Consider the following 21887-nt stretch of genomic DNA (forward strand, 5'->3'; position numbering starts at 1 on the left):
ACGAGTGACTTTGGACATCCCTGAAACGAGCAACCCTGGTTCGCGTTTCCCTTTGGAGGTGGCTCAGGACCTCGATATTGGCAGCAATACAGTGCAGGCATACAGCATCTCTCCCGAGAATGAATATTTTAGTGTTGCCTATGGAAGTCGGAGTGAGGATGACAAATATGTTGAACTTGTTTTGGAAAAGCCACTAGACAGAGAGGAGCATGCTGAGATAGGTTTCAGTCTTATTGCTGTAGATGGTGGCTCTCCCCCTACGACTGGGACAACCGAAGTGAAAATTGTCATACTAGATGCAAATGACAATGCTCCCGTCTTCACACAAGAGCGTTATTTTGGAAAAGTCCTGGAGAACATGCCAGAAGGGTCTGTAGTTTTAACGGTGCTGGCAAGAGATCAGGATGCAGGAGTTTATGGGGAAATTTCCTACCAATTTAGCCAAGCAGTGGGACAGAACAATTCAGCATTTGTGATTGATCCCATAACGGGTGAAATTAAAATCACAAAACCTCTGGACTATGAGGAAGCAGAGACTTATGAACTGAGTGTGAGAGCCAGAGATGGAGGGGGACTGTCAGCCATCTGCAAAGTGCTGGTGGAGGTGGTGGATGTGAATGACAATGCCCCAGAGGTGGTGGTCAGCTCCTTCAGCAGTCCCCTCCCCGAGAACACAGCGCCCGGCACGGTGGTTGCCCTGTTTACGGTCAGGGACCGGGATTCTGGGGCCAACGGGAAGATCTCGTGTGGCCTCGAGGATCAGCTCTTCTTCTCGCTGCGGCCAGCCTATAAGAATTACTATGAGCTGGTGACAGTGAGCGCGCTGGACCGCGAGGAGACGGCTCGCTACATCCTCAGGGTGACGGCGGCAGACGCGGGGTCGCCTCCTCTGACGAGCACGCAGACCTTCACCGTGGACATCTCGGATGTCAATGACAACGCCCCCGTCTTCAACCAGACGTCGTACACCATGTACGTGCGTGAGAACAATGTGCCCACGGTGTTTGTTGGAGCCGTCAGCGCTGCCGACGCTGACGTGGGGCTCAATGGCAAGGTGAGCTATTCGCTGGCAGCGGTGCAGGCGGCAGAGGGGCCTTGGTGCTCGTGCGTGTCTGTGAACTCTGAGAACGGGCACGTGTTTGTGCTGCGGCCCCTGGACTACGAGCGCTTGAGGCAGACGGAGGTGACGGTCAGTGCCTCTGACGCGGGCTCTCCTCCCCTCAGAGCCAACGTCAGCGTCCGCCTCGTGGTGCTGGACGAGAACGACAACGCCCCGCTCGTGCTGTACCCAGGCCAGGACAGCAGCCCAGCGTCCAGTGAGCTGGTGCCCGTGTCGGCCGAGGCGGGCTACCTCATCACCAAAGTGGTGGCCGTGGATGCCGACTCCGGGCAGAACTCGTGGCTCTCGTACCACCTGCTGAGGGCCAGCGAGCCAGGGCTGTTCACGGTGGGTGTCCACAGCGGGGAGGTGCGTCTGAGGAGGCCGGTGACGGAGAGAGACAGCGTGAGGCAGAAGCTCCTTGTCCTGGTCAGAGACAACGGCAAGCCGCCCCTGTCGGCCACGGCAGCTGTGAGCGCGCTCCTGCTCAAGGACTTGTCAGACGTGCGCCTCCCCGGGCACAGCAGCCCGGCGCCAGAGGATCAGGCTGGCTCCCTCACCACCTATTTAATCATTGCCCTGGTGTGTGTCTCCCTGCTCTTCCTCGTCTCCACCGCACTCTTTGTGGCTCGCAAGGTGTGCAAGAGAAAGGAGCTGAAGGCTGGCCATGTGCTTTATGGTGCCGACAACTTGCAGAGCGGCCTGGCCGATGGGGCCGCTGCAGGGAGCCTGCCCCGCGCCTATTGCTACGAGATCAGCCTCACAACGGGCTCGGGCAACAGCGAGTTCAAATTCCTCAAGCCCATCCTGCCCAGCGTGCCACCACAGCACTGCGCCGTGGGCCAGGGCCCGGAGGATGAACAGCATTTCCCCTGTGTCCCTGTCAGCACCGAGGACACGGCACCAGACAATCCTGGCACTCTCTCTGCAGGACACTTCAATTCTCTTTCCTTCAACTAGCTGGGCTCTGCACTGCCAGAGGCTTCAATGCTCATTGGAGATTGGGATCCAGGCAGCAGCAGGTGACAATCTTTCCTCCAGAGAAAACTTGTATTTCCAATGTCATAATCAATTTCCTTCATATTCTATGTCAGAATAGAATTTTTCAGGTTCTCCAAAAATAGAAAAATAGGAGCCAAGAAAAGAAAGTTGGGCACTCACTCTGGCAGCATCTGTGTTCTGGTCTTTTCTGATAGGCTTTTAGAAGTGGGTTTGCACTCCAGCTATGCTTCTGTATCTCTTGCTGGCAGAGCAGTCCATGAAGTCGCTCTTGTTTATTCATTGCTGTAACACCATGGCACAGTTGTGTAAACAAATCTCACACTTCTTGAAATGGCTCAAAGCCATTTGCCCGGCTCATAAAATAAGTTAGTTCTGAATACTGTGTCATGATGTTCTTTTAGCATGGGGGTTTTTCTTTCTGTAGCTTTGGATGTCTCTGTGTGAGATGTGTGGGCCCTGTGTGTTACACTTTCTTCTCAGTATGTCAATCTGTACGGCCCTTGTACATCTGTCAATGTTTCACCTATGCTGCCCTGTGAAAGAGCGAATTTGTCCCATCAAGCCATTGCAATGCTGGCAAATCCAGCTCTACAGAGTAAAAGGCTATTTTGACCCTCTTAGTACAGGGGCCTCATCTTCTTCAAGGCAGAGAAGAAGAGGAAAATGCACAACAGAATCTTCCTTTGACCTGTGTGTGGGATTTGTGTTCCGTCAACCTGAGATTGTCTAGGAAATACAGCACTGGAAGGATCAATAGGGTGGATATTAGATGTAGAGAGATATTAAAACCTTTTAATCATCCTTATAGACATGGAAAAAACACATGTCCATGAAATAAAATTTTTTGGAGTACGAATTAAGAAGAACATGAGAACAGGTCTTTGAGTTTTCTTTGCTCATTCATGTTTCTGAATTCAGGGTATTCTTAATGTGACTAGAAAGCTGTCCCCACAGAAGTTTCTCCATTTGTGTTAGAGTGTTTGCATTCTCATTTTTGCCCTTTCTCCTTTTATCTACTTAACTGTACTGAGAATTATTTTGCTCATTCCACTGGAGAAGGATTGCCACCCCAGCTATAATAACTGGTTGTTTGAATGATGTCTGTGATGTATGGAATATTCATAAAGACACCCTCAAGTTGTTTTGTGCTGAAGGTAGAAACCTTAACATTGGTATAACTCTGAGTTAAAAATTGTAAACATATATAGAATTGAAATAAAGACTGACTACTTACGTGAAGACAGAATTCTTTGTAGGATGTGCTTTCTGGAAAAGATCCGCCAAGGCGCTTCAAGCTTCTGCAAGGGATTTTCTCACTCTGTCCTATGACAGAACGCTTGGATGTGTCCAATTGCTGAACGTGGAGATGCAGCCGGGGAGTTTCCATTTGCTGCCCGTGCTGTCAGCATCGCCCACTGCGTGCTCGGTTTGTCCTGCTGAGCGATGAGGCTGCGTGGTTCTGGTGTGGGTGTGGGCTTGGCGCTGTCCTGGGAAAGGGCGCATTGTGATGCTGGCGCCGGGTGTGTGGAAAGCTTTGGAGTCTCGGTCCGGGGCGAGCGGCAGCGCGGGCTGCGGGCGGCGGCGGGCGCAGTTGCAGCGCGCACCGCTGGGTGGTGCCCTCGGCCAAGGCGGCGCCGAGCGGCTGCGGCAGCGGAGGCGGCCGAGCCCGGCCCGGCCCAGCCCAGCGCAGCTCGGCTCAGCGCAGCGCAGCTGAGCCCGAGCGAGCTGAGATCAGCGCAGCGCAGCCGGCCGGAGGTGGCAGCGGCTGCGTTGGCGAGCGCTGCCCCGTGTCAGCCGCTGCCGGCCCCCCCCGGCTGTGTCAGGCGCCGCTTTCGGCGGAAGCGGAGGCAGCGAGAGAAGGCGCCCGGCCCGCGCTTGGCCGCTCTCGGCGGGGAATCACCGGCGACAGCCGCCACACCGACCCCGGCCGCCGCCGCCGCCGCCGCCGCGCCATGGCGATCGCAAGGCAAGTGCTTTGTCTGTCTGCTTTCCTGTGGCTGCCGCCCGCTCGCGCCGAGCCCATCCGCTACTCCGTAGCCGAGGAGGCGGAAAGCGGCTCCCTGGTGGGCGAGCTGGCGGAGGACGCGGGGCTGACGCCGGCGCAGCTCTCGGCTCGCCGCGCCCGCCTGGTGTCGGAGGACGGCCGGCAGCATTTTGCCTTAGAGCGCGGCTCCGGCCGCCTGCTCGTGGCGGGGAGGCTGGACCGGGAGGAGCTGTGCGGCCAGTCCGCCACCTGCATGCTCCCCTTCGAGCTGCTGCTCTCCAACCCCCTGCAGTTCTTTCGGGTCGAGGTGGCTCTGGAGGATATCAATGACCATTCACCTGTTTTCCGAGAAGATCGAGTTAGTTTTACGATCCCTGAAACGAGTAACCTGGGTTCGCGTTTCCCGCTAGAAGGTGCTCAGGATCTCGATATTGGCAGCAACACAGTCCAGGCATACAGCATCTCTCCCGAGAATAATTATTTCAGCGTCTCCTATGGAAGTCAAAGTGAGGATGACAAATATGTTGAACTTGTTTTGGAAAAGCCACTAGACAGAGAGGAGCAGGAAGAGACAAGTTTCAGTCTCATTGCTGTGGACGGTGGCTCTCCACCTCGGAGTGGGACTGTTCAGATCTCTATTATAATTCTGGACGTAAATGATAATGCTCCCACATTCATGCAAGAGCGTTACATTGTGAAGGTTTTGGAGAACATGCCAGAAGGGTCTGTAGTGCTGACTGTGCTAGCAATGGACCAGGATGCAGGAGTTTATGGGGAAATTTCTTACCAACTCAGCCACGCACTGGGGCAGAGTGACTCAGCATTTGTGATTGATCCCATAACTGGGGAAATTAAAACCACAAAACCTCTGGACTTTGAGGCAGCACAAAGTCACGAACTGAGAGTAAGTGCCACAGATGGTGGTGGGCTCTCAGCCATCTGCAAAGTGCTGGTGGAGGTGGTGGATGTGAATGACAATGCCCCAGAGGTGGTGGTCAGCTCCTTCAGCAGTCCCCTCCCCGAGGACACAGCCCCCGGCACAGTGGTTGCCCTGTTTACGGTCAGGGACCGGGATTCTGGGGCCAACGGGAAGATCTCGTGTGGCCTCGAGGATCAGCGCTTCTTCTCGCTGCGGCCAGCCTATAAGAATTACTATGAGCTGGTGACAGTGAGCGCGCTGGACCGCGAGGAGACGGCTCGCTACATCCTCAGGGTGACGGCGGCAGACGCGGGGTCGCCTCCTCTGACGAGCACGCAGACCTTCACCGTGGACATCTCGGATGTCAATGACAACGCCCCCGTCTTCAACCAGACGTCGTACACCATGTACGTGCGTGAGAACAATGTGCCCACGGTGTTTGTTGGAGCCGTCAGCGCTGCCGACGCTGACGTGGGGCTCAATGGCAAGGTGAGCTATTCGCTGGCAGCGGTGCAGGCGGCAGAGGGGCCTTGGTGCTCGTGCGTGTCTGTGAACTCTGAGAACGGGCACGTGTTTGTGCTGCGGCCCCTGGACTACGAGCGCTTGAGGCAGACGGAGGTGACGGTCAGTGCCTCTGACGCGGGCTCTCCTCCCCTCAGAGCCAACGTCAGCGTCCGCCTCGTGGTGCTGGACGAGAACGACAACGCCCCGCTCGTGCTGTACCCAGGCCAGGACAGCAGCCCAGCGTCCAGTGAGCTGGTGCCCGTGTCGGCCGAGGCGGGCTACCTCATCACCAAAGTGGTGGCCGTGGATGCCGACTCCGGGCAGAACTCGTGGCTCTCGTACCACCTGCTGAGGGCCAGCGAGCCAGGGCTGTTCACGGTGGGTGTCCACAGCGGGGAGGTGCGTCTGAGGAGGCCGGTGACGGAGAGAGACAGCGTGAGGCAGAAGCTCCTTGTCCTGGTCAGAGACAACGGCAAGCCGCCCCTGTCGGCCACGGCAGCTGTGAGCGCGCTCCTGCTCAAGGACTTGTCAGACGTGCGCCTCCCCGGGCACAGCAGCCCGGCGCCAGAGGATCAGGCTGGCTCCCTCACCACCTATTTAATCATTGCCCTGGTGTGTGTCTCCCTGCTCTTCCTCGTCTCCACCGCACTCTTTGTGGCTCGCAAGGTGTGCAAGAGAAAGGAGCTGAAGGCTGGCCATGTGCTTCATGGTGCCGACAACTTGCAGAGCGGCCTGGCCGATGGGGCCGCTGCAGGGAGCCTGCCCCGCGCCTATTGCTACGAGATCAGCCTCACAACGGGCTCGGGCAACAGCGAGTTCAAATTCCTCAAGCCCATCCTGCCCAGCGTGCCACCACAGCACTGCGCCGTGGGCCAGGGCCCGGAGGATGAACAGCATTTCCCCTGTGTCCCTGTCAGCACCGAGGACACGGCACCAGACAATCCTGGCACTCTCTCTGCAGGACACTTCAATTCTCTTTCCTTCAACTAGCTGGGCTCTGCACAGCCAGAGAATTTAATTCCTGTGGTAGACTGGGATCCAGGCAGTGGCATTTGGCATTGGATCCTTCAGGGAAAACTTGTGTTTTCAAACGGCATAAAGAATTCCGTTCATATTCTAAGTCAGAATAGAAGTTGTCAGGCTTTCAAAAAGAGAAAAATAGAAGATAAAAAAAGGAAGTTGGGCTGTCACTGTGGCAGTTATATACTTCATCTCTGATATGGTAATTTCTGACAGACTTTAAGAAGGGGGTTAACACTCCAGCTATGCTCCTTTTTCTCTTGTTGTCAGACCCATCCATGAAACTCTTGTTTGTTCATTTCTGTAACACAGTGGCCCATTTGGTTAAACAAATCTCACATTTGTTGAAATGGCCCAAAGCCCTTTGCCCAGCTCAGAAAATCGCGGTACTTCTGAATACTGTGTCATGAAGTTGTGTTAGCATGGGATTTTTTTTTTCTTGGGCTTTGCAGGTCTCTGTGTATGTGGGCTTTGTGTGTAACACTTTTCCCTCAGTATGTCTGTCCACCCTTTGTTGCATTGGCCGATGCTCCACCAATGCTGCCCAGCGAAACAGTGAATTTGTCCCATCCAGCCATTGCTGTGCTGGCAATTCCAGTTCTGCAGAGTAAAAGGCTGTTTTGACCCTCTGAGTACAGGGGCCTCATCTTCTTCAAGGCAGAGAGGAGCAGAAAAATGCACAAAATCATCCTTTATCTAAAGTGTATTTTTGTTTTGTACACCTGGGATTGTCTTGGAAATTCAGCACTGAAAGATGCATTAGGGTAGGCTATAAGTGTGGAGAGTCATGAAAACTTCTTAATTGTCTTTATGAGCATGAGAACGCCATTTGTCCATGAAATATAATTTTCTGAAGGTAGAATCAAGAAAAACAGGAAAACAGGACTTTGAGTTTTCTTTGCTCATTCTTGTTTCTGAATTCAGAGGCTTCTTGATGTGACTAGAAAGCTGTCCCTACACGATTTTCCCCATTTGTGTTAGAGTGTTTGCATTCTCATTTTTCCCCTTTCTCCATTTATCTACTTAACTGTACTGAGAATTATTTTGCTCATTCCACTGGAGAAGGATTGCCACCCCAGCTATAATCACTGATTGAACGATGTCTGTGATGCATAGAATATTCATAAAGACACCCTCAAGATGTTTTGTACTGAGGCTAGAACGTTTAACATTGCTATAACTATAAGTTTAAAAATTGTAAAACTATGTAGACTAGAAATAAAGAATGACTACTTACGTAGAGACGGAATTCTTTGTCGAGACGTTCTCTCTGGGAAAGACCTCACAAAGGTTTTCAAGCTTCTGCGAGGGATTTTCTCACTCTGTCCTATGACAGAACGCTTGGATGTGTCCAATTGCTGAACGTGGAGATGCAGCCGGGGAGTTTCCATTTGCTGCCCGTGCTGTCAGCATCGCCCACTGCGTGCTCGGTTTGTCCTGCTGAGCGATGAGGCTGCGTGGTTCTGGTGTGGGTGTGGGCTTGGCGCTGTCCTGGGAAAGGGCGCATTGTGATGCTGGCGCCGGGTGTGTGGAAAGCTTTGGAGTCTCGGTCCGGGGCGAGCGGCAGCGCGGGCTGCGGGCGGCGGCGGGCGCAGTTGCAGCGCGCACCGCTGGGTGGTGCCCTCGGCCAAGGCGGCGCCGAGCGGCTGCGGCAGCGGAGGCGGCCGAGCCCGGCCCGGCCCAGCCCAGCGCAGCTCGGCTCAGCGCAGCGCAGCTGAGCCCGAGCGAGCTGAGATCAGCGCAGCGCAGCCGGCCGGAGGTGGCAGCGGCTGCGTTGGCGAGCGCTGCCCCGTGTCAGCCGCTGCCGGCCCCCCCCGGCTGTGTCAGGCGCCGCTTTCGGCGGAAGCGGAGGCAGCGAGAGAAGGCGCCCGGCCCGCGCTTGGCCGCTCTCGGCGGGGAATCACCGGCGACAGCCGCCACACCGACCCCGGCCGCCGCCGCCGCCGCCGCCGCGCCATGGCGATCGCAAGGCAAGTGCTTTGTCTGTCTGCTTTCCTGTGGCTGCCGCCCGCTCGCGCCGAGCCCATCCGCTACTCCGTAGCCGAGGAGGCGGAAAGCGGCTCCCTGGTGGGCGAGCTGGCGGAGGACGCGGGGCTGACGCCGGCGCAGCTCTCGGCTCGCCGCGCCCGCCTGGTGTCGGAGGACGGCCGGCAGCATTTTGCCTTAGAGCGCGGCTCCGGCCGCCTGCTCGTGGCGGGGAGGCTGGACCGGGAGGAGCTGTGCGGCCAGTCCGCCACCTGCATGCTCCCCTTCGAGCTGCTGCTCTCCAACCCCCTGCAGTTCTTTCGGGTCGAGGTGGCTCTGGAGGATATCAATGACCATTCACCCGTCTTCCCCGTGGAACGATTCACTTTTAAGATTCTGGAGAGGAGCGACTCGGGCACACGTTTCCCTCTGGAGGCGGCTCAGGATCTCGATATTGGCAGCAACACAGTCCAGGCATACATCATCTCTCCCGAGAACGAATATTTCAGTGTCTCCTATGGAAATCGGAGTAATGGAGACAAATACCTTGAACTTGTTTTGGAGAAGCCACTAGACAGAGAGGAGCAGTCAGAGATGAGTTTCAGTGTTATTGCTGTGGACGGTGGCTCTCCTCCTAGAAGTGGGAGCGTTGTGATCTCTATTATTATTCTGGATGTAAATGACAATCCTCCCATATTCACACAAGAGCGTTATATTGGGAAGGTTTTAGAGAATATGCCAGAAGGCTCTGTTGTTCTGGCGGTGCTGGCAACGGATCAGGATGCAGGAGTAAATGGGGACATTTCCTATCAACTCAGTCAAGCAGTGGGACAAACCGATTCAGCATTTGTGATTGATAACAGAACTGGTGAAATTAAAATCATAAAACCTCTGGACTTCGAGGAAGCAAAAAGACACGAGTTGAGTGTGAGAGCCACAGATGGTGGGGGACTCTCAGCCATCTGCAAAGTGCTGGTGGAGGTGGTGGATGTGAATGACAATGCCCCAGAGGTGGTGGTCAGTTCCTTCAGCAGTCCCCTCCCCGAGAACACAGCGCCCGGCACGGTGGTTGCCCTGTTTACGGTCAGGGACCGGGATTCTGGGGCCAACGGGAAGATCTCGTGTGGCCTCGAGGATCAGCTCTTCTTCTCGCTGCGGCCAGCCTATAAGAATTACTATGAGCTGGTGACAGTGAGCGCGCTGGACCGCGAGGAGACGGCTCGCTACATCCTCAGGGTGACGGCGGCAGACGCGGGGTCGCCTCCTCTGACGAGCACGCAGACCTTCACCGTGGACATCTCGGATGTCAATGACAACGCCCCCGTCTTCAACCAGACGTCGTACACCATGTACGTGCGTGAGAACAATGTGCCCACGGTGTTTGTTGGAGCCGTCAGCGCTGCCGACGCTGACGTGGGGCTCAATGGCAAGGTGAGCTATTCGCTGGCAGCGGTGCAGGTGGCAGAGGGGCCTTGGTGCTCGTGCGTGTCTGTGAACTCTGAGAACGGGCACGTGTTTGTGCTGCGGCCCCTGGACTACGAGCGCTTGAGGCAGGCGGAGGTGACGGTCAGTGCCTCTGACGCGGGCTCTCCTCCCCTCAGAGCCAACGTCAGCGTCCGCCTCGTGGTGCTGGACGAGAACGACAACGCCCCGCTCGTGCTGTACCCAGGCCAGGACAGCAGCCCAGCGTCCAGTGAGCTGGTGCCCGTGTCGGCCGAGGCGGGCTACCTCATCACCAAAGTGGTGGCCGTGGATGCCGACTCCGGGCAGAACTCGTGGCTCTCGTACCACCTGCTGAGGGCCAGCGAGCCAGGGCTGTTCACGGTGGGTGTCCACAGCGGGGAGGTGCGTCTGAGGAGGCCGGTGACGGAGAGAGACAGCGTGAGGCAGAAGCTCCTTGTCCTGGTCAGAGACAACGGCAAGCCGCCCCTGTCGGCCACGGCAGCTGTGAGCGCGCTCCTGCTCAAGGACTTGTCAGACGTGCGCCTCCCCGGGCACAGCAGCCCGGCGCCAGAGGATCAGGCTGGCTCCCTCACCACCTATTTAATCATTGCCCTGGTGTGTGTCTCCCTGCTCTTCCTCGTCTCCACCGCACTCTTTGTGGCTCGCAAGGTGTGCAAGAGAAAGGAGCTGAAGGCTGGCCATGTGCTTTATGGTGCCGACAACTTGCAGAGCGGCCTGGCCGATGGGGCCGCTGCAGGGAGCCTGCCCCGCGCCTATTGCTACGAGATCAGCCTCACAACGGGCTCGGGCAACAGCGAGTTCAAATTCCTCAAGCCCATCCTGCCCAGCGTGCCACCACAGCACTGCGCCGTGGGCCAGGGCCCGGAGGATGAACAGCATTTCCCCTGTGTCCCTGTCAGCACCGAGGACACGGCACCAGACAATCCTGGCACTCTCTCTGCAGGACACTTCAATTCTCTTTCCTTCAACTAGCTGGGCTCTGCACTGCCAGAGGTTTCACTGCCCATGGGCGATTGGGATCCAGGCAGCAGCAGGTGGCAATGGTTTCTCCAGAGAAAACTTGTATTTCCAATGTCATAATCAATTTCCTTCATATTCTATTTCAGAATAGAAGTTGTCAGGTTCTCCAAAAAGAGAAAAATTGATGCAACTTAGAGAAAGTTGGTCTCTCACTCTGGCTGTGATATGCTTCATCTCTGATTTGGCCATTTCTGATAGACTTTAAGAAGGGGGTTAGTACTCCAGCTATTCTTCTGTATCTCTTGCTATCAGACCAGTCTATGAAATTCTTCTTTATTCATTGCTATAACACCACGGCACAGTTGTGTAGACAACTCTCACACTTGCTGCCATAGCCCAATTCTCTTTGCCCAGCTTAGAAAAGTGCAGTACTTCTGAATTCTCTGTCGTGGAGATTTGATAGCATAGGGCTTTTTTTTCGTGAGCTTTGGAGGTCACTGTCTATGGGACCTTTGTGTGTTATGCTTTTTTCTCAGTATGTCTGTCTGTTCACCCTTTGTGCCTCTGCAGATGCTTCAGTAGTGCTGCCCAGTGAAAGAGTGAATTTGTCCCATCCAGGCATTGCTGTGTGGCAATTCCAGCTCTGCAGAGTAAAAGGCTGTTTTGACCCTATGAGTACAGGGCTCTCATCTTCTTCAAGGCAGAGAAGAGTAGGAAAATTCACAAAACCATCCTTTATCTAATATGTATTTGTGTTATTGCCACCTGGGATTGTCTTGGAAATTCAGCATTGAAAGATACATTAGGGTAGGCTATAACTGTGGAGTGTCATGAAAACTTATTATAACAACTTATAATTATTATTATTATTATTATTATTATAAGAGAAAACTTGTATTTCCGATGACATAATCAATTTCCCTCATATTCTAAGTCAGAGTTGAAGTTGTCACATTCTCCAAAAAGAGAAAAATAGGAGCCAAGAAAAGAAAGTTGGGCTCTCACTGTGGCAGTTATATACTTCATCTCTGATTTGGCCATTTCTGATAGACTTGAAGAAGGGGGTTAGCACTCCAGCTATTCTTCTGTATCTCTTGCTGTCAGACCAGACCATGAAGCTCTTATTCATTGGTATTAACACAACTGCACAATTGTGTAGACAGGTCTCACACTTGCTGAAATGGCCAAAATCCTACTGCCCTGCTCAGAAACGCAAGATGATTCTGAATTCCATGACATGATGTTATGTTAACATGGATCTTCTTCATTCTGGGGCTTTGGATGTCTCTGTGTGAGATGTGTGGTCCCTGTGTGTTACACTTTCTTCTCAACATGTCTGTCTGTTCGGCCCTTGTGCATCTGCAGATGCTTCTCTAATGCTGCCCAGTGAAAGAGTGAATTTGTCTCATCCACCCATTGCAATGCTGGCAATTCCAGCTCTGCAGAGTAAAAGGCTCTTTTGACACCATGAGTACAGACAGGACTTTCCTCTTCTTGAGGACAGAGAGGAGTAGGAAAATGCATAAGAGAATCTTCCTTTGACCTGTGTGTGGATTTTGTGTTCTGTCCACCTGGGATTGTCTAGGAAATACAGCACTAGAGTATGTACTCGGTTGGGTTTTTAAATGTAGAGAGACAATAAAACCTTTCAATTGTCATTATATGCATGGAAACGCCAAATGTGCATGAAATGTAATTTTTTGCACTTAGAATTGAGCAGAATATGTAAACAGGACATTGAGGTTTTTTTACCCATTCTTCGTTTGAATTCAGAGGCTTCTTGCTGTGACTTGAAAGCTGTCCTCACAGGATTTTCTCCATTTGTGTTAGAGCACTTACATTCTCATTTTTCTCCTTTTCCCTTTTATCTACCTAACTGTACTGAGAATTATTTTGCTCATTCCACTGGAGAAGGATTGTCAAGCCCGCTATAATAACTGGCGGTTTGAATGATGTCTGTGATGCATGGAATATTCATAAAGACACCCTCAAGATGTTTTGTACTGAAGGTAGAAACCTTAACATTGGTATAATTCTGAATTTAAAAATTGTAAAAATATATAGAATTGAAATAAAGACTGACTACTTACGTGGAGATGGAATTCTTGGTAGAGACGTTCTTTCTGGGAAAGACTTGTCCAGGCTCTCCAAGCTCGTGCGAGGGATTTTCTCACTCTGTCCCTTGACAGAAGGGGTGGGTGGATTCAGTTGGTGAGCGTGGAGATGCAGGCGGGGAGTTTCCGTTTGCTGCCCGTGCTGTCAGCATCGCCCGTTGTCTGCTCGGTTTGTCCTGCTGAGCGATGAGGCTGCGTGGTTCTGGTGTGGGTGTGGGCTTGGCGCTGCCCTGGGAAAGGGCGCATTGTGATGCTGGCGCCGGGTGTGTGGAAAGCTTTGGAGTCTCGGTCCGGGGCGAGCGGCAGCGCGGGCTGCGGGCGGCGGCGGGCGCAGTTGCAGCGCGCACCGCTGGGTGGTGCCCTCGGCCAAGGCGGCGCCGAGCGGCTGCGGCAGCGGAGGCGGCCGAGCCCGGCCCGGCCCAGCCCAGCGCAGCTCGGCTCAGCGCAGCGCAGCTGAGCCCGAGCGAGCTGAGATCAGCGCAGCGCAGCCGGCCGGAGGTGGCAGCGGCTGCGTTGGCGAGCGCTGCCCCGTGTCAGCCGCTGCCGGCACCTCCCGGCTGTGTCAGGCGCCGCTTTCGGCGGAAGCGGAGGCAGCGAGAGAAGGCGCCCGGCCCGCACTTGGCCGCTCTCGGCGGGGAATCACCGGCGACAGCCGCCACACCGACCCCGGCCGCCGCCGCCGCGCCATGGCGATCGCAAGGCAAGTGCTTTGTCTGTCTGCTTTCCTGTGGCTGCCGCCCGCTCGCGCCGAGCCCATCCGCTACTCCGTAGCCGAGGAGGCGGAAAGCGGCTCCCTGGTGGGCGAGCTGGCGGAGGACGCGGGGCTGACGCCGGCGCAGCTCTCGGCTCGCCGCGCCCGCCTGGTGTCGGAGGACGGCCGGCAGCATTTTGCCTTAGAGCGCGGCTCCGGCCGCCTGCTCGTGGCGGGGAGGCTGGACCGGGAGGAGCTGTGCGGCCAGTCCGCCACCTGCATGCTCCCCTTCGAGCTGCTGCTCTCCAACCCCCTGCAGTTCTTTCGGGTCGAGGTGGCTCTAGATGATATCAATGACCATTCACCTGTTTTCCCTGAGGAAGAGGTGACTTTTGACGTACTCGAGACGAGCGAGCCAGGCTCTCGTTTTCCACTGGATGCGGCTCGGGACCTCGATATTGGCAGCAACACAGTCCAGGCATACAGCATGTCTCCTGAGAACAAGTATTTTAGTGTATCTTATGGGATTCAGTTCGCAGGCAAGAAGTATCTGGAACTGGTCTTAGAAAAGCCACTAGACAGAGAAGAGCAGGCAGAGATGAGTTTCAGTGTTATTGCTGTTGATGGTGGCTCTCCTCCCAGAACTGGGGCGACTGAAGTGAAAATTGTCATACTAGATGTAAATGACAATGCACCAGTCTTCACACAGGCGGTGTACATTGGAAAAGTTTTGGAGAATATGCCAGAAGGCTCTGTGGTTCTGATTGTACTAGCAACGGATCAGGATGCAGGAGTTAATGGGGAAATTTCCTATCAACTGAGGCAAGATGTGGGACAGAACGACTCAATATTTCTGATTGATCCCATAACTGGGGAAATTAAAATCACAAAACCTCTGGACTTTGAGGCAGCACAAAGTCACGAACTGAGTGTAAGAGCCAGAGATGGTGGGGGACTCTCAGCTATCTGTAAAGTGCTGGTGGAGGTGGTGGATGTGAATGACAATGCCCCAGAGGTGGTGGTCAGCTCCTTCAGCAGTCCCCTCCCCGAGAACACAGCGCCCGGCACGGTGGTTGCCCTGTTTACGGTCAGGGACCGGGATTCTGGGGCCAACGGGAAGATCTCGTGTGGCCTCGAGGATCAGCTCTTCTTCTCGCTGCGGCCAGCCTATAAGAATTACTATGAGCTGGTGACAGTGAGCGCGCTGGACCGCGAGGAGACGGCTCGCTACATCCTCAGGGTGACGGCGGCAGACGCGGGGTCGCCTCCTCTGACGAGCACGCAGACCTTCACCGTGGACATCTCGGATGTCAATGACAACGCCCCCGTCTTCAACCAGACGTCGTACACCATGTACGTGCGTGAGAACAATGTGCCCACGGTGTTTGTTGGAGCCGTCAGCGCTGCCGACGCTGACGTGGGGCTCAATGGCAAGGTGAGCTATTCGCTGGCAGCGGTGCAGGCGGCAGAGGGGCCTTGGTGCTCGTGCGTGTCTGTGAACTCTGAGAACGGGCACGTGTTTGTGCTGCGGCCCCTGGACTACGAGCGCTTGAGGCAGACGGAGGTGACGGTCAGTGCCTCTGACGCGGGCTCTCCTCCCCTCAGAGCCAACGTCAGCGTCCGCCTCGTGGTGCTGGACGAGAACGACAACGCCCCGCTCGTGCTGTACCCAGGCCAGGACAGCAGCCCAGCGTCCAGTGAGCTGGTGCCCGTGTCGGCCGAGGCGGGCTACCTCATCACCAAAGTGGTGGCCGTGGATGCCGACTCCGGGCAGAACTCGTGGCTCTCGTACCACCTGCTGAGGGCCAGCGAGCCAGGGCTGTTCACGGTGGGTGTCCACAGCGGGGAGGTGCGTCTGAGGAGGCCGGTGACGGAGAGAGACAGCGTGAGGCAGAAGCTCCTTGTCCTGGTCAGAGACAACGGCAAGCCGCCCCTGTCGGCCACGGCAGCTGTGAGCGCGCTCCTGCTCAAGGACTTGTCAGACGTGCGCCTCCCCGGGCACAGCAGCCCGGCGCCAGAGGATCAGGCTGGCTCCCTCACCACCTATTTAATCATTGCCCTGGTGTGTGTCTCCCTGCTCTTCCTCGTCTCCACCGCACTCTTTGTGGCTCGCAAGGTGTGCAAGAGAAAGGAGCTGAAGGCTGGCCATGTGCTTTATGGTGCCGACAACTTGCAGAGCGGCCTGGCCGATGGGGCCGCTGCAGGGAGCCTGCCCCGCGCCTATTGCTACGAGATCAGCCTCACAACGGGCTCGGGCAACAGCGAGTTCAAATTCCTCAAGCCCATCCTGCCCAGCGTGCCACCACAGCACTGCGCCGTGGGCCAGGGCCCGGAGGATGAACAGCATTTCCCCTGTGTCCCTGTCAGCACCGAGGACACGGCACCAGACAATCCTGGCACTCTCTCTGCAGGACACTTCAATTCTCTTTCCTTCAACTAGCTGGGCTCTGCACAGCCAGAGAATTTAATTCCTGTGGTAGACTGGGATCCAGGCAGTGGCATTTGGCATTGGATCCTTCAGGGAAAACTTGTGTTTCCAAACGGCATAAAGAATTCCGTTCATATTCTAAGTCAGAATAGAAGTTGTCAGGCTTTCAAAAAGAGAAAAATAGAAGATAAAAAAAGGAAGTTGGGCTGTCACTGTGGCAGTTATATACTTCATCTCTGATATGGTAATTTCTGACAGACTTTAAGAAGGGGGTTAACACTCCAGCTATGCTCCTTTTTCTCTTGTTGTCAGACCCATCCATGAAACTCTTGTTTGTTCATTTCTGTAACACAGTGGCCCATTTGGTTAAACAAATCTCACATTTGTTGAAATGGCCCAAAGCCCTTTGCCCAGCTCAGAAAATCGCGGTACTTCTGAATACTGTGTCATGAAGTTGTGTTAGCATGGGATTTTTTTTTTCTTGGGCTTTGCAGGTCTCTGTGTATGTGGGCTTTGTGTGTAACACTTTTCCCTCAGTATGTCTGTCCACCCTTTGTTGCATTGGCCGATGCTCCACCAATGCTGCCCAGCGAAACAGTGAATTTGTCCCATCCAGCCATTGCTGTGCTGGCAATTCCAGTTCTGCAGAGTAAAAGGCTGTTTTGACCCTCTGAGTACAGGGGCCTCATCTTCTTCAAGGCAGAGAGGAGCAGAAAAATGCACAAAATCATCCTTTATCTAAAGTGTATTTTTGTTTTGTACACCTGGGATTGTCTTGGAAATTCAGCACTGAAAGATGCATTAGGGTAGGCTGTAAGTGTGGAGAGTCATGAAAACTTCTTAATTGTCTTTATGAGCATGAGAACGCCATTTGTCCATGAAATATAATTTTCTGAAGGTAGAATCAAGAAAAACAGGAAAACAGGACTTTGAGTTTTCTTTGCTCATTCTTGTTTCTGAATTCAGAGGCTTCTTGATGTGACTAGAAAGCTGTCCCTACACGATTTTCCCCATTTGTGTTAGAGTGTTTGCATTCTCATTTTTCCCCTTTCTCCATTTATCTACTTAACTGTACTGAGAATTATTTTGCTCATTCCACTGGAGAAGGATTGCCACCCCAGCTATAATCACTGATTGAACGATGTCTGTGATGCATAGAATATTCATAAAGACACCCTCAAGATGTTTTGTACTGAGGCTAGAACGTTTAACATTGCTATAACTATAAGTTTAAAAATTGTAAAACTATGTAGACTAGAAATAAAGAATGACTACTTACGTAGAGACGGAATTCTTTGTCGAGACGTTCTCTCTGGGAAAGACCTCACAAAGGTTTTCAAGCTTCTGCGAGGGATTTTCTCACTCTACCGCTTGACAGAAGGGATGGGTGGATTCAGTTGGTGAGCGTGGAGATGCAGCCGGGGAGTTTCCATTTGCTGCCCGTGCTGTCAGCATCGCCCGTTGTCTGCTCGGTTTGTCCTGCTGAGCGATGAGGCTGCGTGGTTCTGGTGTGGGTGTGGGCTTGGCGCTGTCCTGGGAAAGGGCGCATTGTGATGCTGGCGCCGGGTGTGTGGAAAGCTTTGGAGTCTCGGTCCGGGGCGAGCGGCAGCGCGGGCTGCGGGCGGCGGCGGGCGCAGTTGCAGCGCGCACCGCTGGGTGGTGCCCTCGGCCAAGGCGGCGCCGAGCGGCTGCGGCAGCGGAGGCGGCCGAGCCCGGCCCGGCCCAGCCCAGCGCAGCTCGGCTCAGCGCAGCGCAGCTGAGCCCGAGCGAGCTGAGATCAGCGCAGCGCAGCCGGCCGGAGGTGGCAGCGGCTGCGTTGGCGAGCGCTGCCCCGTGTCAGCCGCTGCCGGCCCCCCCCGGCTGTGTCAGGCGCCGCTTTCGGCGGAAGCGGAGGCAGCGAGAGAAGGCGCCCGGCCCGCGCTTGGCCGCTCTCGGCGGGGAATCACCGGCGACAGCCGCCACACCGACCCCGGCCGCCGCCGCCGCCGCCGCCGCGCCATGGCGATCGCAAGGCAAGTGCTTTGTCTGTCTGCTTTCCTGTGGCTGCCGCCCGCTCGCGCCGAGCCCATCCGCTACTCCGTAGCCGAGGAGGCGGAAAGCGGCTCCCTGGTGGGCGAGCTGGCGGAGGACGCGGGGCTGACGCCGGCGCAGCTCTCGGCTCGCCGCGCCCGCCTGGTGTCGGAGGACGGCCGGCAGCATTTTGCCTTAGAGCGCGGCTCCGGCCGCCTGCTCGTGGCGGGGAGGCTGGACCGGGAGGAGCTGTGCGGCCAGTCCGCCACCTGCATGCTCCCCTTCGAGCTGCTGCTCTCCAACCCCCTGCAGTTCTTTCGGATCGAGGTGGCTCTGGAGGATATCAATGACCATTCACCCGTCTTCCCCGAGGAACGAGTGACTTTTGACATCACGGAAAAGAGCGACCCGGGTTCACGTTTCCCTCTGGAGGCAGCTCAGGACCTCGATATTGGCAGCAACACAGTCCAGGCATACAGCATTTCTCCTGAGAACGAATACTTTAGTGTCGCTTATAGAAGTCGGAGTGATGATGACAAATATATTGAACTTGTTTTGGAGAAGCCACTAGACAGAGAGGAGCAGTCAGAGATGAGTTTCAGTGTCATTGCTGTAGATGGGGGCTCTCCTCCCAGGACTGGGACAACTGAAGTGAAAATTGTCATTCTAGATGTAAATGACAATCCTCCCATATTCACAGAAGAGCGTTATTTTGGAAAAGTCCTGGAGAACATGCCAGAAGGGTCTGTAGTTTTAACGGTGCTGGCAAGAGATCAGGATGCAGGAGTTTATGGGGAAATTTCCTACCAATTCAGCCAAGCAGTGGGACAGAGCAATTCAGCATTTGTGATTGATCCCATAACGGGTGAAATTAAAATCACAAAACCTCTGGACTATGAGGAAACAGAGACTTATGAACTGCGTGTGAGAGCCAGAGATGGTGGGGGACTCTCAGCCATCTGCAAAGTGCTGGTGGAGGTGGTGGATGTGAATGACAATGCCCCAGAGGTGGTGGTCAGCTCCTTCAGCAGTCCCCTCCCCGAGAACACAGCGCCCGGCACGGTGGTTGCCCTGTTTACGGTCAGGGACCGGGATTCTGGGGCCAACGGGAAGATCTCGTGTGGCCTCGAGGATCAGCTCTTCTTCTCGCTGCGGCCAGCCTATAAGAATTACTATGAGCTGGTGACAGTGAGCGCGCTGGACCGCGAGGAGACGGCTCGCTACATCCTCAGGGTGACGGCGGCAGACGCGGGGTCGCCTCCTCTGACGAGCACGCAGACCTTCACCGTGGACATCTCGGATGTCAATGACAACGCCCCCGTCTTCAACCAGACGTCGTACACCATGTACGTGCGTGAGAACAATGTGCCCACGGTGTTTGTTGGAGCCGTCAGCGCTGCCGACGCTGACGTGGGGCTCAATGGCAAGGTGAGCTATTCGCTGGCAGCGGTGCAGGCGGCAGAGGGGCCTTGGTGCTCGTGCGTGTCTGTGAACTCTGAGAACGGGCACGTGTTTGTGCTGCGGCCCCTGGACTACGAGCGCTTGAGGCAGACGGAGGTGACGGTCAGTGCCTCTGACGCGGGCTCTCCTCCCCTCAGAGCCAACGTCAGCGTCCGCCTCGTGGTGCTGGACGAGAACGACAACGCCCCGCTCGTGCTGTACCCAGGCCAGGACAGCAGCCCAGCGTCCAGTGAGCTGGTGCCCGTGTCGGCCGAGGCGGGCTACCTCATCACCAAAGTGGTGGCCGTGGATGCCGACTCCGGGCAGAACTCGTGGCTCTCGTACCACCTGCTGAGGGCCAGCGAGCCAGGGCTGTTCACGGTGGGTGTCCACAGCGGGGAGGTGCGTCTGAGGAGGCCGGTGACGGAGAGAGACAGCGTGAGGCAGAAGCTCCTTGTCCTGGTCAGAGACAACGGCAAGCCGCCCCTGTCGGCCACGGCAGCTGTGAGCGCGCTCCTGCTCAAGGACTTGTCAGACGTGCGCCTCCCCGGGCACAGCAGCCCGGCGCCAGAGGATCAGGCTGGCTCCCTCACCACCTATTTAATCATTGCCCTGGTGTGTGTCTCCCTGCTCTTCCTCGTCTCCACCGCACTCTTTGTGGCTCGCAAGGTGTGCAAGAGAAAGGAGCTGAAGGCTGGCCATGTGCTTTATGGTGCCGACAACTTGCAGAGCGGCCTGGCCGATGGGGCCGCTGCAGGGAGCCTGCCCCGCGCCTATTGCTACGAGATCAGCCTCACAACGGGCTCGGGCAACAGCGAGTTCAAATTCCTCAAGCCCATCCTGCCCAGCGTGCCACCACAGCACTGCGCCGTGGGCCAGGGCCCGGAGGATGAACAGCATTTCCCCTGTGTCCCTGTCAGCACCGAGGACACGGCACCAGACAATCCTGGCACTCTCTCTGCAGGACACTTCAATTCTCTTTCCTTCAACTAGCTGGGCTCTGCACAGCCAGAGAATTTAATTCCTGTGGTAGACTGGGATCCAGGCAGTGGCATTTGGCATTGGATCCTTCAGGGAAAACTTGTGTTTCCAAACGGCATAAAGAATTCCGTTCATATTCTAAGTCAGAATAGAAGTTGTCAGGCTTTCAAAAAGAGAAAAATAGAAGATAAAAAAAGGAAGTTGGGCTGTCACTGTGGCAGTTATATACTTCATCTCTGATATGGTAATTTCTGACAGACTTTAAGAAGGGGGTTAACACTCCAGCTATGCTCCTTTTTCTCTTGTTGTCAGACCCATCCATGAAACTCTTGTTTGTTCATTTCTGTAACACAGTGGCCCATTTGGTTAAACAAATCTCACATTTGTTGAAATGGCCCAAAGCCCTTTGCCCAGCTCAGAAAATCGCGGTACTTCTGAATACTGTGTCATGAAGTTGTGTTAGCATGGGATTTTTTTTTTCTTGGGCTTTGCAGGTCTCTGTGTATGTGGGCTTTGTGTGTAACACTTTTCCCTCAGTATGTCTGTCCACCCTTTGTTGCATTGGCCGATGCTCCACCAATGCTGCCCAGCGAAACAGTGAATTTGTCCCATCCAGCCATTGCTGTGCTGGCAATTCCAGTTCTGCAGAGTAAAAGGCTGTTTTGACCCTCTGAGTACAGGGGCCTCATCTTCTTCAAGGCAGAGAGGAGCAGAAAAATGCACAAAATCATCCTTTATCTAAAGTGTATTTTTGTTTTGTACACCTGGGATTGTCTTGGAAATTCAGCACTGAAAGATGCATTAGGGTAGGCTGTAAGTGTGGAGAGTCATGAAAACTTCTTAATTGTCTTTATGAGCATGAGAACGCCATTTGTCCATGAAATATAATTTTCTGAAGGTAGAATCAAGAAAAACAGGAAAACAGGACTTTGAGTTTTCTTTGCTCATTCTTGTTTCTGAATTCAGAGGCTTCTTGATGTGACTAGAAAGCTGTCCCTACACGATTTTCCCCATTTGTGTTAGAGTGTTTGCATTCTCATTTTTCCCCTTTCTCCATTTATCTACTTAACTGTACTGAGAATTATTTTGCTCATTCCACTGGAGAAGGATTGCCACCCCAGCTATAATCACTGATTGAACGATGTCTGTGATGCATAGAATATTCATAAAGACACCCTCAAGATGTTTTGTACTGAGGCTAGAACGTTTAACATTGCTATAACTATAAGTTTAAAAATTGTAAAACTATGTAGACTAGAAATAAAGAATGACTACTTACGTAGAGACGGAATTCTTTGTCGAGACG

The 21887-nt window shown here is 54.5% G+C and overlaps 5 protein-coding genes across 5 annotated transcripts in view; all 5 read left to right on the plus strand.

Moving 5' to 3' along the window:
- Positions 1-3344, plus strand: part of LOC111945686 (protocadherin beta-4-like) — a 4029-nt gene extending 685 nt beyond the window's left edge. The window contains exon 2 of the mRNA XM_086852043.1: positions 1-3344. Coding sequence (XP_086708169.1) covers positions 1-2059 — 2059 coding nt within the window. The 3' untranslated portion in view covers positions 2060-3344.
- Positions 3345-3429: 85 nt separating this feature from the next.
- On the plus strand, positions 3430-7777 carry LOC111944210 (protocadherin beta-15-like). Its single transcript, XM_023946985.2, has one exon. The coding sequence runs from the start codon at positions 4054-4056 to the stop codon at positions 6496-6498; it is 2445 nt and encodes an 814-aa protein (XP_023802753.2). The 5' UTR covers positions 3430-4053; the 3' UTR covers positions 6499-7777.
- LOC111945488 (protocadherin beta-4-like) lies at positions 7771-11098 on the plus strand. Its single transcript, XM_023948155.2, has one exon. It carries the CDS (start codon positions 8485-8487, stop codon positions 10927-10929), a length of 2445 nt encoding a protein of 814 aa, XP_023803923.2. The 5' UTR covers positions 7771-8484; the 3' UTR covers positions 10930-11098.
- Positions 11099-12785: 1687 nt separating this feature from the next.
- LOC147650415 (protocadherin beta-15-like) lies at positions 12786-17441 on the plus strand. The gene has a single exon (XM_086852038.1). It carries the CDS (start codon positions 13718-13720, stop codon positions 16160-16162), a length of 2445 nt encoding a protein of 814 aa, XP_086708164.1. The 5' UTR covers positions 12786-13717; the 3' UTR covers positions 16163-17441.
- Positions 17435-21872, plus strand: LOC147650416 (protocadherin beta-4-like). The gene has a single exon (XM_086852037.1). The coding sequence runs from the start codon at positions 18149-18151 to the stop codon at positions 20591-20593; it is 2445 nt and encodes an 814-aa protein (XP_086708163.1). The 5' UTR covers positions 17435-18148; the 3' UTR covers positions 20594-21872.
- The last annotated feature ends 15 nt before the right edge of the window (positions 21873-21887 follow it).

Source organism: Cyanistes caeruleus, chromosome 15, assembly GCF_971803275.1.
Source record: "Cyanistes caeruleus chromosome 15, bCyaCae1.hap1.1, whole genome shotgun sequence".
Classification (NCBI taxonomy): domain Eukaryota; kingdom Metazoa; phylum Chordata; class Aves; order Passeriformes; family Paridae; genus Cyanistes; species Cyanistes caeruleus.

Coding starts and splice junctions, on each gene's coding strand:
- LOC111944210 (XM_023946985.2), top strand. CDS start 4,054: ATGGCGATCGCAAGGCAAGTGCTTTGTCTGTCTGCTTTCCTGTGGCTG.
- LOC147650416 (XM_086852037.1), top strand. CDS start 18,149: ATGGCGATCGCAAGGCAAGTGCTTTGTCTGTCTGCTTTCCTGTGGCTG.
- LOC111945488 (XM_023948155.2), top strand. CDS start 8,485: ATGGCGATCGCAAGGCAAGTGCTTTGTCTGTCTGCTTTCCTGTGGCTG.
- LOC147650415 (XM_086852038.1), top strand. CDS start 13,718: ATGGCGATCGCAAGGCAAGTGCTTTGTCTGTCTGCTTTCCTGTGGCTG.